The sequence below is a fragment of the Ambystoma mexicanum genome, chromosome 8, assembly GCF_040938575.1.
Source record: "Ambystoma mexicanum isolate Mex_15411 chromosome 8, UKY_AmexF1_1, whole genome shotgun sequence".
Taxonomy (NCBI): domain Eukaryota; kingdom Metazoa; phylum Chordata; class Amphibia; order Caudata; family Ambystomatidae; genus Ambystoma; species Ambystoma mexicanum.
Window position 1 is genome coordinate 694,111,389 of NC_090929.1, and position 15,275 is coordinate 694,126,663.

A 15,275-nucleotide genomic window follows, 5' to 3' on the forward strand; every position below is an offset into this window, starting at 1 on the left:
CACAATATACCTCCCTCTACTGGGAGCACATCTGTCAACATCTCGGGATTTCCCGTGCCCTCAGTTCCGGTTACCACCCTCAATCCAATGGGCAGACGGAACGGCTCAACCAAACTCTAGAGGGATATCTAAGAAATTACATTTCGGCAGCTCAGGATAACTGGAAAGATCTACTTCCATTGGCAGAGTATGCTTACAATAACTCCTATCACTCCTCCATTCGCACTTCTCCTTTTTACTGCTCCTACGGATTCAGTCCCTCAGCTTTTCCGATACTAAAAAGATCGGAACACAAATTTCCTGATGTAGACCATTTAATGAATCAAATCAGACAAGGCCACAAGAGGGCTAAAGATACCCTAGTGCAAACCCAGGATAGAATGAAGAAATTTGCTGATCGTTCTCGTTCTCCTGCACCTATCATCAAATCAGGAGACAGGGTATGGTTGTCTTCGCGGTTTCTCCCCAGACGCCTGGTACCGTCCAAACTGTCTCCAAGATACTTTGGTCCTTTCCGGGTGGATAAACCCATTGGCAGTGCTGCCTTTAGACTTATTCTTCCTAAAACCTGGTCCCGAATTCACCCTGTTTTCCATGTTTCTCAATTGAAACCGGACAATCGAAATTGATTTCACCCAACGATAACGACTCGTCCTCCCCCTATTTTGGCCTCATCTGGTCCTGAGTTTGAGGCGAAGGGAATTTGTGATTCCCATATGCATCGGGGACATTTACAATATTTGATCGATTGGAAGGGTTATTCCCCTTCAGATCGTACCTGGGAGCCGGAAGACGCTGTACATGCTCCTCGTCTCGTGAAACTATTTCACGCCAAACATCCTGACAAGCCGGGGGGTGAAGGACCTAAGAAGGGGCATACTGTAATGATCGTGAGGACGAATCATTCCTCTTCTACCTATTCCAAGATGGCCGCACCGGTTTATGGCCGCGGCAGCCCTAGCGGCGGTCTAGTGGTTTCCCTGCCTCGAGCCACGCAGGATGCGGAAGTCGATCTCTCTTCGGCATATCAGCCGGGAAGTCCTGGATACCGGTGCGTTGCTACTCTCATAGGAGTACACGGACGCTCAGTGAGTATAGCTAGTTCAGTCTATACATCTCATTGTTTCCTCTTTCCTTCTATCCGTACCATGTTTTCTTTCTATTTTTGATGCATCTGTTCATTCTTAGAATCCGGAATATGATCGGATCGAGGGTATCGTATTGGTAACCATTAAGCCACGCCCCCTCAGTACGCGGCTAATATCGACTTTATTTCGTACTCCCCTTGAAGGTAGATTTCTTTCTCTTACACTCAGATACCCCGACCCTTGCCCCCCGACCTTCGTTGATTCTTAAATTCTTTATATATTGTTTCCGTTTCTTACAAAGGAATAGTTCTTGAACGGACTCGGTTCTCAAGGTTCCTCAACTACTAACTCCCGGTCTGGATGTTTGAATGGTAATTCTGTTTTCCTAATCTCACCATCATTCCTCATTGTGTTGTTTTCTCACCTTTGAATTGAACCTTGTGTTTTCACCCCTATACCTCTCCAGCATTTAACCAACACATAACGTTATTGTCGGAACCCGAGGTCCTTCAGTTTCCTCCTGTCTGCCTCACCTTTACCAACGCTCCCCAGCAGCTCTTCATAGGGTTTTCTCCCCCATGAGGGTTTCCCTGGTTTTCCCACGGTCGCCAAGTACTTAACTGGGCTCCGAAGGAGATGCCAGGGGGATTCCTATGTTCTACTGGGATATATCTTTCCATCCTTTCTTGTGACACCTGGAACTCCTTTGGAGCCACGATTTGGACATTCATCTATTACCAGGTAGGAGAATCTACGCTTTCTATGTTGCAATGCCTGAAGACTGATGAATTGCCGGAAACGGTTTGTAGTAAACATTACAGGAACCCGCAGACCAATTGATATACGGATTGTGTTTCTGTAGCCAGGGCATGCCCAATACCAAGGGGTAATGAGCTGACTTAATAATGTCAAACCTGATCAGTTCTCGAAGGTGATTTATTGAAAGCTGGATCTCCTTGGTCTGAAAGCTTATGGGTCCTGATGTGAGGGGTCTTCCAGCGATAGCCTCAACAGGCTGCATGGTGCTTCGTGACTCATAGGGAATCTGATGTTTATCAACCCACTCATGATCGATGAAAATTCCCATATCTTCGCAGTCTACGAGGGCCAAAATAGAATAGTTTGTATTCTTGGATGGTGATAAAAAGGCCTGCAGTACTACCAAATTGTTTTGTCCAGGGGTGTTCAAGGATGGAATGGATATGGAGCAAACATCTCTCTCCCGAAGCTCTGCTCCATCTAGGTTCGGGAGCTGGCATTTCCCGAACGCCGAGAGGGTGCTAAAGGACACTCTCTAACCAAATGCTTATCTGAGGCGCAGTTCATGCACAAGCCCGTATGAATTCTCCTCATTCTCTCTTGTGGAGATATGGGTCCACAAAAGGCCCCAATCTGCATGGGCTCGGATTCTGAAACTGGGCTTGGGTTGATTTCCGGTCTGGGGGTACCCTCAAATGATACCTTGGAAGGAGTTCCCCTGGATTTCTTCTTTTCTTACTTCCTTTCCTGGATACGGAAGTCAATCTGCATGGCAAAATCCATTAGTGCCTGGAATGAGCTTGGTCGTGCCACTCTGGCCAGCTCATCCTTAATTTCTTCGTTCAATCCTCTCCTGAACAGGGTAAAACTCGCCTCAGTGGACCAGTCGGCTTGCTTTGCCAGTTGTTTAAATCGGGTAACATACGTGAGCATATCCTGGGCCCCTTGCTGACAGTCTAAGAAGCGTTCTTGTGCGCTATAGACCTGCTCAGGGCGGTCAAACATGTCTTTTAGGGCACGTATAAACCCATCATAATCGTCCAGGAGGGCATCGCTGGAGTTAATGAGGGGAGTGGCCCAAGTTAAGGCATTCCCGGAAAGGTGAGAGATTATAAAACCCACCTTGGCTCTGGGGGTCGCAAAATAGTAAGGCTTGAAGGTAAAATGAACCAAGCACGAATCCAGGAATGCACGAAGGGTCTTTGCGGAGCCGTCGTATTTATCCACAACTCCGCCCAGTATAACACTCTCTTTTGTAGCAGAACCCGGGATAGCACCAATTGTTTGAGAGCGGCGTTCTCCGCTTTCAGATTCTGTACCACGGTTGATAGTTCCTGCATACTACGTATCAAGTCCTGCAAGGCACCCTCCATGTCGATATCGCTTTCGATTGGGTGGCGTCTCAAACTGTCAAGGAGTTCCCCCTTCTCACCTGAATCCATTCTTTACCGGTCTTCTTGGAGGCTGCCTTCTTTCAGATGAATCGGGTTTTGAAGAAGGCGGCCCGTGTCTCTGCCAAATCCAGAATGCGTTCAGTTTTCCAGGAGGTTGAATCCAGGAATCCAGGAGGCAAGGTAAGTTCGCTAGAACTAGAATCCAGGAGGATAGAGAAGGGGGGGGTTCGAGGAAGGGATAGCGGAGTGGAAAGAAGAAGAACCGCGAGCCATGGAGCACACGTCTGGTGCTAATTGCTATAGCATTGAGCCGCGCGGAGCCGCGGAAGGCGTGGTCTAGAAATAGAGAAGGTTACGTCCAACGCATGGAGCGAGAAAGGAATGCGTTGGACGGCCATATTGGAGGTATTAGTTAGTTTAAGTCCGTTGTGACAAGGACCATGAGGCCCAAAAGGGGCGCACCCTGCGATTCATGACAGCAGTCATGCAACTACCTCCAGAATACCAAGAATTCCAGGATGTCTTCCAAAAAGAACAGGCAAACACCTTACCTCCTCACAGATCGTACGATTGCCAAATCGATCTCATACCGGGTGCACAACCCCCTTGTAGCAGGATCTATGCCCTTACGGAACCTGAGAACATTCACCTACGACAATACTTAGACCAGTACCTTGCCAATGGCTTTATTCGCCCATCTAAGTCCCCTGCATCTTCAGCTTTGTTCTTCGTGCCCAAAAAGGAAGGTGACCTCAGAACATGCATAGACTACTGCGCATTGAACCAGATAACTGTTAAGAACCGATACCCATTGCCTCTGATCCCTGAACTACTAGACCAAGTGAAGGACACTTGCATATACACTAAATTAGATCTCCGGGGGGGCATACCATCTGGTACGTGTAAAAGAAGGCGACGAATGGAAGACTGCTTTCCGCACTAAGTATGGGTTATTCGAATACCAGGTGATGCCTTTCGGGTTGTGCAATGCACCTGCAGCCTTCCAATACTTCATGAACGATGTCCTTCGTGAACTCATTGACGTTTGTGTTGTCGTATATATCGATGATATTCTAGTATACTCCTCTTCAGAATCTGACCATGTGAAGCACGTCCGAGCAGTCCTTGATAAATTGCGCCAGCACAAACTATATGCAAAACTGGAAAAATGCGTTTTTCATGCCACAGAAGTTGAATTCCTTGGGTTTATCCTGACCCCAAAGGGAGTCCGAATGGACTCACGAAAGGTGGACGCAATCCTTAAGTGGCCATCACCAAGTTCAGTTAAAGGAGTACAAAGTATGCTCGGCTTTGCCAATTTCTACTGCAGATTCATCCCGGAATTTTCACATGTTGTACATCCCATCACAGCACTCTTGCGAAAAAATAAACGCTTTATGTGGACTGAAGAAGCTGAAAATGCCTTCCAAGAGCTGAAAGCGAAATTCACGTCTGCACCTGTATTAAAGCACCTGCGCCCTGAACTTCCATACATAGTGGAAACTGATGCATCCAGTCTAGCCATGGGAGATGTCCTGTCTCAAAAGGACCCTGAAACTGGCCAGCTTCACCCAGTAGCGTTTTGGTCCAGAAAGTTCTCGGCACCTGAGTTAAACTATGCGGTTACCAATTAGGAGTTATTAGCCATTAAATCCGCCTTCAAGGCTTGGCGGCACTATCTTCTCGGTGCCAGGCATACCATTACTGTGATCACCGATCACCGGAACTTACAGTATTTAATGACAACCTTTAGACATTCCGCCTAAACCATGGCACACCTTATCGTTAGACTTTATTACTGATCTACCCCCATGCAATGGATTTAACACCATTCTAGTTATTGTGGATCTTTTTTCCAAGATAGCCCACTTTATTCCTTTAAAGGGATTACCTTCTGCTTCAATCCTGGCCAAGGAGTTCCTCGAAAACATTGTTCGCATACACGGATTTCCGTCTGTATTGGTCTCTTACCGGGGCAGTCAATTCATTTCACATTTTTGGAAAAAATGCTGTCAATTGGCGCAAATCGATGTGAGGTTTTCGACCAGTCACCACCCCCAGACCGATGGTCAAACGGAGAGGACCAACCAGACTCTCGAACAATACCTGCGTTGTATGTTACATCAGACGGAGAGTAATTGGAAAGACATTCTTTGGATCGCCGAATATGCATACAATAATTCAGTACACTCTGGAACTGGACAAAGCCCCTTTTATACCTTATATGGGCACCATCCTCGAACCTCAGACCTTAACTCACCCCAACACTTAGAAATGCCTGCAATGGACCATCTGCACGCTACGATTACACAAGCCTTTAAGGAAGCAACTACACATTTAAAACAGGCGAAAGAAAAATACAAGAAAGATGCTATCGGCATAGAAGTGATTCTCCACAATACCAAATAGGGGCCAAAGTATTGTTAGCCACAAAACATATACCTCTAAAGGGGACACGGACCTTTAACCCCAGATATTTGGGACCTTACTCTATTAAGGCCATTATCAACCCGGTGGCTGTCAAGTTGGACTTACATGCTAATATGCAAATTCATCCCATCTTTCATGTGTCACTTTTGAAGCCAGTACAACCAGGGACAAGACTAACCAAGCCACCAGACCCCATCCTTGTAGACAGAGAACCCGAATTTGAAGTTAAGAACATCCTGGACTCCAAGCTGATAAAGTCAAAACTTTTTTATTTAATCTACTGGAAAGGTTACGGACCACAGGAAAAGTCATGGGAACCTAGTGACCATGTTCATGCACCCCGATTGGTGAAAAAATTCCACCGAAATTTCCCAGCAAAACCGAAACCACAGGGAAGAACGACTTTAGGAGGGGCCTTCGGGGGGAGTGCTGTCATGATGCCTACCCCACGGGGACCCATACCAAGTCCAGCAACCCCGGAAGCAGGCATCAAGTTACCCCAAGAAAGCCCAACAATCCCTGCTAGGGGCTATTTGGGTGTAGTCCTGGCGCCAATGGCGCCAGGCTCATATGGAGAGTCAGTCCTAGCGCCATAGGCACCAGGCTTATAGATTAAAACTTACCTAATGCAGACCATGCTGCAAACCTACCTGATGCAGACCATGCTGCAAGAGCTCCAAGCCAAAAGAGGCTTGGAAGGGACTATTTTACCTAGGGACTATTTTTTTACTCGGGTGGGGCTGGGGAGGAATACTTACCTGGGACTACTTTGGAGGCTATTTAAACCACGCCCGAAGAGCAGCACACGCTTCGCGTTATTCTGCATCCAGCAGCGTAACGCTCACCGTGCCTGCAAGTCTGCATCCAGTCTTCTGCCACGCCCGCCTCGAGTTTGGAGCTCCTAGAAAAAGGGAGAAAGAAGGAGAAAAGGTTAGAACAAGAGCAATACTTTTGATCATTACCTGAATTCCAGATTCATCGCGCCTTCGAGCTGGAAGAAAGAAGTTATTTTATGCGCGTCGCCCGCCTGCTGCAGCGCCGCGCTGAACTCACCGGCCTTCGCAGCATCTTCACATTTCACCGCATCCTTCTGCATGTTCCCGCCACACTCCGGCACCTAAGGAGAAGACAAGAACAGCAAGGTGAGCCAAGAGAATACACAGAGGAATACCCACATAGACTTACCTGATTTTACCACCGGGGGTACTATTCTTCTTCACGGGTCGGCACAGCTTCCACTGCATCCTAGCCGAACCCTGGCCCCTAAGGGGAAACAAAAGGACAGCAAGGTGAAACAAGGGGAACCCTCCTCACCGCAAAAGACTTACCTGATTTTACCGCCGGAGGCATTATTCCCCGAGACTTCATACTTTCTCTCAGCGCCTGAATAAGGGAGAAAGCAACAGGTTACATATGGACATTAGTTTATCGAACTGTGTTGGATAATACAAATCCTTACCAGAACATTACCGGTTGCCACGAGGAACTCTTTAGTAAGGTCAAGCTGCAACCTGCAAGGAATCGGACAAGAGTGAAAGTCAGGCATTTGAACTCTTACGAACTACATACTTACGGCGTCTTGCCGGGAATATCGGAGTCAATATTGTCCTGGAACTCACCAATTCCTTCGAGCCAGTGAAGCAACTGGTCATCTACGCGCCCCTGCGCTCAATGCAGGATGGAGAGCTCATCTTTTCAAATCATCAGTTGAGACTATAAGAGGGGACATCCAAGGTGATCAGTGGGGAGAACAACGGGGTGGGGGGATTTACGCTCAACTCCACCGGTGGTTAATTCCCTTTCTCCACTTGCAAAAGAATATTCCTACGGGCCAAGCAAACGAAGCTAGGTGGGCCAGTCCAGTCCGTCATCTCGGCCCTTTGCGTCACATTGGTGGAGATCTCAGAGGCCAGTCCAGATCGACGCCTCTGTGGGAGCCAGGTGAGCGTAACAATTTGTGACTTCTCAGAGGGATGGTCTTGCTATGGCAATGCAGGAAGGTACTGGTGTGGAAGAAGAGAGTCGCAGAAGAGGGGTTGTCAAAGAAGAGTGGAAGGCACACTGGGGGAAACTAAGCATAAGGGAGTTGGAGAAGACAACAGAGGGGCTGCAGTGCCACCAATGGCTGCGGTGCGGGGGAAGATGGTGACTGTAATGGAGAAAGGCAGAGCAGGAGGGCAGATCTGGAGGAAGAGGTACCAAGCAGGGAAGGAGGGGTGCAGCAGATGAGAGGACAGGGGAAGCATGGGACAGAGGAATTTCCATTTGACAAAGGACATTAGGAAACAAAATGATTATCCTTTCAATTCTTGTCCCTGATTGGCTGAGACAAAGGGATTATTCTGAAAGGCTGGCCAATACGTGTTCAGCAATTGAATGTATTGATTGTCAAAAATTGAAAATCTTATTGTATCTCAGTAACTTGATATTGCAGTGTTTTGACAGATTGATAGAGAATTACATTATGATCTGTATTTTTAGTTGATATTAACTACATGCATTTTGACATAGATAACGAGATGTTACTATGAGATGATTTTAATATAAGTTATACATTATCAGTCTTTATCAAACACAAGCAGATATACCTGGTGTTGCCCAGACTACAAAGCAACCAAACCTTGTGTTTTCCACTGCTGCTCTAGCTGCCTCTTTACCCAGAGTATTAGACAACTGCCTCTTGTCTCGATCGTCTCTGCTCTGGTTTGCCGTGCTGTCTCAGTGCTGCCTGACTGCTTGCTTGTGTTTAATGTCTTTGATGGCGTTGTCCAACTGTCTCTGCTGCCCTGGCTGCCGAGCATCAGATGACTTTCCAAATGTGGATCATCTCTTGGGTGGCTTGATGATTGAACCACAGATTTATTTGTCAGTGTGGATGTGTACCTCTTGAGTGTCTAGAAGACTAATTTTCCGGATCATCTTGTAATAATTTTCCCCGCGCAGTTGTGTCATTTATTATGATCGTTTGTAAAGCAAGTTTTTAGGTTTTCTTATGGTAGTTTGTTAAGCAAAATAACGATGGTCGTTCATTCAGCAAAGTGAGCACCCGTTCTTATTTCATCTACCAGTGGTGCAACTTAAGCAAATTCAAAGCAAGCAAAATAAGCATTTGTTTTGATTTTATCCACCAATGGAGCCACTTCAGCAACTTTCAACCACACCATTAGTTCTCTTGTGAAAAGATACCCATTGTAAAGCCCTTTGCAGTCCTCTCCCCATCCATTTCAATAGTGGACAGACAGTCATGTTCAAAAATATATATTACATTACAGCCCATAAGAGTATTCTATTCTTGGGAAGTGTTTTCTGGTATGATTATAAGTGTCAGCTAAAGTAATTTTTGTAAATTAGGAACATCATCTAGGCATTTGCTCAAAGTTTGGGGGTAACTGGGGGTCTAGCCACATATATGATATTATCATTGTGGAGAGTGACAAACAACACTGCTATAAACGTGTTTTATGATCATATTTCTTATTTTAGTCAATGTTTTTTCATGTATGTTTTTGTAGCTTTCACAGACCAAAAGATTCCAAAATCAACTCATTTACCACTCATTGGCCCTCATTGCGAGTCCGGAGGTAGCCGTGCAGTAAAACCGGCAGGCTGCCACCAGATCCAGAGGGTTTTTACAGACTCAGGACTTGCCGGAATTACCGGGGCATTACAGTCCCAGTGATCCGGTAATTCCGGAGCCAGCATTCTTTAAATCCCCATTTCCGTGGAGTCCGATTGGACTCCACGGGAATGGGGAAGTGGAAACACCGGCACCATGTGTTAATGGTGCCGCAGTTTCCGGGTCCGTCTGCGGCTGGTGGCGTTACGCCCGCCAGGTCAGACCTGGCGGGTGTAACACCACACGGCCACAGAACTCGTACTTAGCCGGTCCGGAAAACGATGCTGGTACGGTTTTACCGGCACGTTATATCCAGACCGGTTAACTTGTAATGAGGCCAATTGTATTCTAGAGAATAAACAAGCAACAAAATATGCCGAACACCCATGACCCATACTGACCCCTATTTTGAGCTTTTCTGTGCAGCATGGAGAGCATGGCTAATACCTTCACAACTCACATTTACTATTTGCTAATTTTGCTTCAACCATAAGACTTTGTCACATTGATGACAGAGATCAGTAAAACGAGCAACACGAACAACTTAAATTCAAAGTGCTTTGTATGGGAACTATAGCAATGCTGAGGCAAAACAATAAACATGGATGACATGAAGAGAAATGGAAGCATGGCAGAATAGGTCCGGTGATTTTTAATTAAGATGGGCCAGGATGAACTAAAGTTTCAAAAATGGCTTTCTTGCAGCCTTAGAATGTGCAAGGGGTTCCCTTCCTGGTTCAATCTTTTCTCATACACAAACAAAAATCTTTACAGTAAGTCTCTCGTATCCCGGTGTCTGGCAAATGCCTTCTCCTGGGATTTATGGATAGTACCGAGCAGCCTTGGTTTACACCGGGAAGTCTCCCCTTGCTTTCTTCTCTTCTTTCCTGCCTAGTTCTTACTAATTGCTGGTCTCTTTTCCTCCTCAATTTGGATCTCTAGTTTTGGCACCTCGAGGTACCGCCATGGGAGCCTCTGAATTGCAGGTGCAGGGATTGAGTGGGCATGCTAGGGCCAAAGGTTATGTGCACCTGGACAGCATGGTAGGGCAGGAGGGTGGTCAGCAGCTCTAGCTCTCCCTCTTGTTATTCCATTCCAGTTTGCCTCCTACTCCCAAGCTTGTACTCCACTCCTCTGATCCTCAGGTGCTCTCAAACCAAACTGGCCTGACTCCTCTTGTAACCTTATCCTAGTGTTCCTATCCGTTACCTCTTGCCTTAATTCCTGCTCCAAATACTGCTCCCATTCTCCTGATCAGCCTCCTGCACTGCACTCCTCCAACCCCTGTACCAACTCCTCCTCCCTTTCTTATAGTTCCCTCTTCCCCTTTCTGTTGCTGGTATAGAAACTGGCTAGAGTGTCCCAATCCTGAGGATGATTTACAGTTTTGACAAGAGGTTGGCTAGTACCTCCCGGAGGGTGATACCCTCTGGTTATAGCCCTCTAGCCATGCCCTCAGTGTCGACTCACCCCACCTATCTCTCTTTAACTCTATGAATGTGGAAGCCTTGAGTGTTGACTGAATGACACCCTCGGGGATTCCCTGGTTAACCTCACGCCACTCCCTTTCTATGGGTAGATTAATGAGTGGAATATGCACACTCATGAGGTACCCTGTCCATTGTTGGTGCCATGTGACTGTGCCCTGCCCAGAGACAGGGACTGAGTGAGGATTCCCAGGGTACCTTCGTGGTCACGCCAATGGAGGCCCGCAGAGAGATGCAGCGGATTTTGTTACAGATCATATAGTGATTTGTCGAAACTCAAGCATTTCGATCTGTGGTAGATATTCTATGAAATGTTAATTTGTTTTATTTTGGTGTCCTCTTTTTCACCCTTTGGGAAAAGTATCTGCTTATTTCAATGTAGATATTTGATTTGTCGGAAAGATATCCTGTCTATTTGGTTTTGTTCCTCTCCAAAGACTTATTTTTTTGGTTTCATGCAAATGATTTATTGGATTTAATAACTAACAACAACAGTATGCAGTCATGAGCCAAAAGCAATCCCACTGTAAGCTAATGTACCTGTCAGAAGAGACACAAAACCATATTCTGGAAAAACATGCTAAAACAGCACAGGGTGGAAGGGGGTCTCCCCCCCTCCCCCAAGGTCACAATGTTCAGTAATAGAATGTATGTTTCTGGTACCTGGACAGGATGTGGTTTTGCAGACTTGAATGGTCTCTGGCTTCTCGTTGTCACACTGCCCAATGCTGTTATCGCTGGCCTTGCACACCACCTGGCGCTGCTGGATGCCCTCACCACAACTAGCGGAGCACTGAGACAACCAGAAATAAAGGGTTAAAGGAAACTGCAAGTATAGAACTAGAAATATAATTCTGCAGGCATTACAGAGTATCAACAGCCAACAAGTTTCCAAGGAGCCTCGGCACCGCACACTAGAACCGTGCACCATGGATTAACCCAGCCCGCATCGGAGCGGAAGTCAGTACTGTATAGAACCATGTGTAGCAAAGGAATGCTGGCATTGTAGCTCATGGTTTTTTCCATTGTCAGTACCTTTAAAAGTAAGTGATGCCAACACACAAAATAACAGCATTCATTATGGACATTACTGATATGAACAGTCAAGTGCTGATTCTCAAATTCTCTGATTCTGCATTCAAATACAATTGACTCAACATGCATTTGTTCTAAGCATTTGTCAATTGTATAACATGAGGGACAACTTGGGAGTTGCATAGTTTTTTGTCCATTACATTTTGACATGTGCATATACATTCTCGATAAGGGTTCTATTTAAGCAATAAGCCCCGAGCTGGCGGGACATTACTGCATCAGGTAAGGCCCCGGTGCCCATAGTTACATGAAGGCACGGGGCATTACCTGACGCGATAATACCCCCCGGTTTATTGCTAATAGTACCCCGGCCCGTTAGACCAGGAGACTAATAGTGACTTTTTTAAAGTTGCATGATGCCTTTGGCGTTGCTCAACTGAAACAAAGAAGAAAGAAAAGGCCTCCACAGAACAGGGAGGAGGGACTATACATTAGTCCCTTTTCCCTTTCCATGGCGGCCATTGAAAAACGAAGAAAAAAGTAAACACTTCCATGGCTGCGGGCGGCCCAACAAAGGCTTTGTCGGGCTGTTAACAACTCGGCGAGGGCCAATAAGCTTGCTTGTTACAAGCTCATTGTCCCTCGCTGGGTAGTAATATACAGTCATTTGAATAGTGCTTATCATGAGGGCAAGCCACGCCTTTTGTTTATAGAGTGCATGGTGTTTGATGTGGACATTTCACTTCAGCCACAAATCGATACATCATCAAAGGCGACTTATATCCACCTTAGTTATCTCAAACAGATTTGTCTACTCTTCCACAAATAAAACATAAGGACAAAACTGTCCTAGGTGAGAACTACTGATGACCTCAACAAAGCTGTGCCCAAGTGCCTCCGCCTGTGCATTTTTACATAAGACTGTGATGTAGGGTGATGTCCCTTGTGCTCCCCAATATTCATCATCCCCCACAAGTCCCCACCTTAGCTGCAACCATTGAATACCAGGTGCTACGTAGATTGTAAGGTAAAATGGGTCTATTCGTATCATAATCCTCATAATACATCACTTGCTCATAGTCTTATGTCAGGCTCCTTCACATACCCAAAAAGATGGAAAGAGAGCCAAAGATCAGTGTTGTTAGTTCAAACCTGCTCCCTTTAGGTATAGGCAGGCATCCAAATCTGCAACAGATTTTCCAAAAGGCCGCTGAAGTTATAGTCTGTTATATGTTATAGGTGTAGAGAATTACCCAGCCAGGGGACAGTGGTGGTGTGGTCTAAATAGAAACCGTGCGGCCATTGCCATTTGCATTGACAAGAGTCCCTTAATCAGGTCTCACGGGCATACACAAATCCACAGATCTTTAAGTCTCCTTGGCAAAGGGCATCCCCTCCTATGGTCTAGACTCAAGCCTTCTCTTGTTCATTTCAAAAAATGAGTTATAACTTCAATTGGTGATGCTCCTATCTTTCCTCACAATATGTTTCTCTATTCCCTTTTATATGTATTTATTTAGTACTTTAAAGTGCAACACCACTCTAAGGTACTCTGGTACTTGTGAGAGACCAGAGACATTATGCCAAGAGTGTGTGGATGGAAACAAGCAGTGACAGTAATATTTTACAGTCATTGGAGTTGGGGAATGTCTTTCTTAAGAAATCCATTTACTCTGTGGATTGGTAATGCTTAGCTGTGGGGGGTTTTGCTGGAGATTTCTTGTTAGCTGCTGTTCTAATTCTTGTTAATGTTTGGTGCCATCTAGACATTGAAGCATAGACCCAACCGCAGTCCCAATACATAGTAGTTGTTGTCTAGCTTAAATAATGGTTTTACATTTAAATCATACTGTCTTTATTTATGAAAAAAATGGATAATCAGCTAACCCCATGTGCCTTTAAGTGACTTTTATTTGTGTTGTACTTTAACTGTTGTCCATGTACAACATAGGGGTAAAATGCTGTATCTTTGTCTACAATAAAACACTAATTTGCATTATGCATTGATTGTGACAAAAACATACATTTGAGATATTAGGCATTAAGCTCTCTAGTTGAACTTGAGAAATAGGGATTTCCAATATCGCCAACAAAAAGTGACCAATATGAAAGACATTGTTGGTGCAGTCTTTCACATTAACGTGTTGCAGAGGGGTTAACGTTTTGCCTCGGTTACAAAAAAAGAGAAGCACTAATTAGAAGGGTGTTTTGTACAATGTCTTTGGTACTAAGTGAATAAATCGATTTTAAAAAATCGATTTCTTCAAAGACCAATTTAGAAAGACCACTGCTCCGAGCCGTCTTTCTAAATCAAACTGTCAGCCCCTGTGATGCACTCGAGTACGTGCAGGGGCTGACAGGTACGGCAGAGGCGGAAGAGGGAAGTCGATGGGGCCCAGGTAAGTGTGTTGTTTTTGGGAGTGTTGTGTGTGTGTCGGGCATGTGTGTCTGTGTCCGAGTGTGAGTGTAAGATTTGGGGAGGGGGTACCTGTACGTGTGTGCATGTTAGAGTGTCTGTAAGTGTGTGTGGTGACAGGTGGGACGGGTGAAAGGCTTTTGGTGTAGAACGGGGGTGGAGAGCGAGTGAAGGAGGGCTCTGGGGGTGAACCCCTCCAAATGACAGAAAAACTTGCCAGTGTGAGAGGGGCGGGCGAGGGAGGGGGGTCGAGGCGGGGGACTGGTTTGTGGATCATGCAATGTGATTTTTCGGCATATTAAGGGCTGCACAAAAACGACCGAGATAAATCGACCTTTTTTGTCGCCGGTCTTCAATATATGGAACTATGACATAGAACTAGTCTTTTAAGTGAAAAGGCTGCTGGTGAGGGGGCAAAACGTGGCATGTGTTGCTTCCTTTTATGCCTTAAATAAAACTTTACAATTTATATCTTTATAATATTCCCCTTGGATTTACGTTTGTACCCTGATATACTGCTTAACCTTTCTTTCTTTAAATGATACATATATATAATATTATATGCGACGGTCGCCGCACTATAGTTGAGTATTGAGTTTCATAGGGAACCAGAAGAAATATTTGGAGAGATCAGTTAAAAAATAAAAAAGTTATTTAGAAATTGGACTAAATAAGAAACCATTTGGGCACAAAGCATTAACCTAATTCCCTTGAGTGGTTTTGGGTTAATCCAGCCAATGTTTTTAAAATATTTGACAGAGCACAGGGTGCCCCTTGTGCCTTAAAACCTTTATATTGGTCTTGGTGCTTTGCAGCAAAGAGGCTGAGAGAGGCTAATACCTTTCGACTTGCTGGATGGATTTGGATGACATTTTATAAACCAAAGGTTTGTCAAGGGCCCCTCCCCAAACTAGAAATTTTGGGAACAATTCGTAAAAAATTGAAAACGTTATTAAGAAAACTTAAAAATGCTATTTTCAGCCTACTCGCATTAATTCTCCCATAGGCAAAAAGTGCAGTTTTTGAACAGCCTTAGGGTGAAAAACACTG

General features: G+C 45.4%; 1 protein-coding gene across 2 annotated transcripts in view; it reads right to left on the bottom strand.

Moving 5' to 3' along the window:
• ADAMTS14 (ADAM metallopeptidase with thrombospondin type 1 motif 14) overlaps positions 1-15,275 on the bottom strand; it is a 622,677-nt gene that overhangs the window by 53,628 nt on the left and 553,774 nt on the right. For both annotated transcript variants that reach the window (XM_069610499.1, XM_069610498.1), the window contains exon 20: positions 11,438-11,567. In XM_069610499.1, coding sequence (XP_069466600.1) covers positions 11,438-11,567 — 130 coding nt within the window. The remainder of the gene's footprint in view (positions 1-11,437; positions 11,568-15,275) is intronic.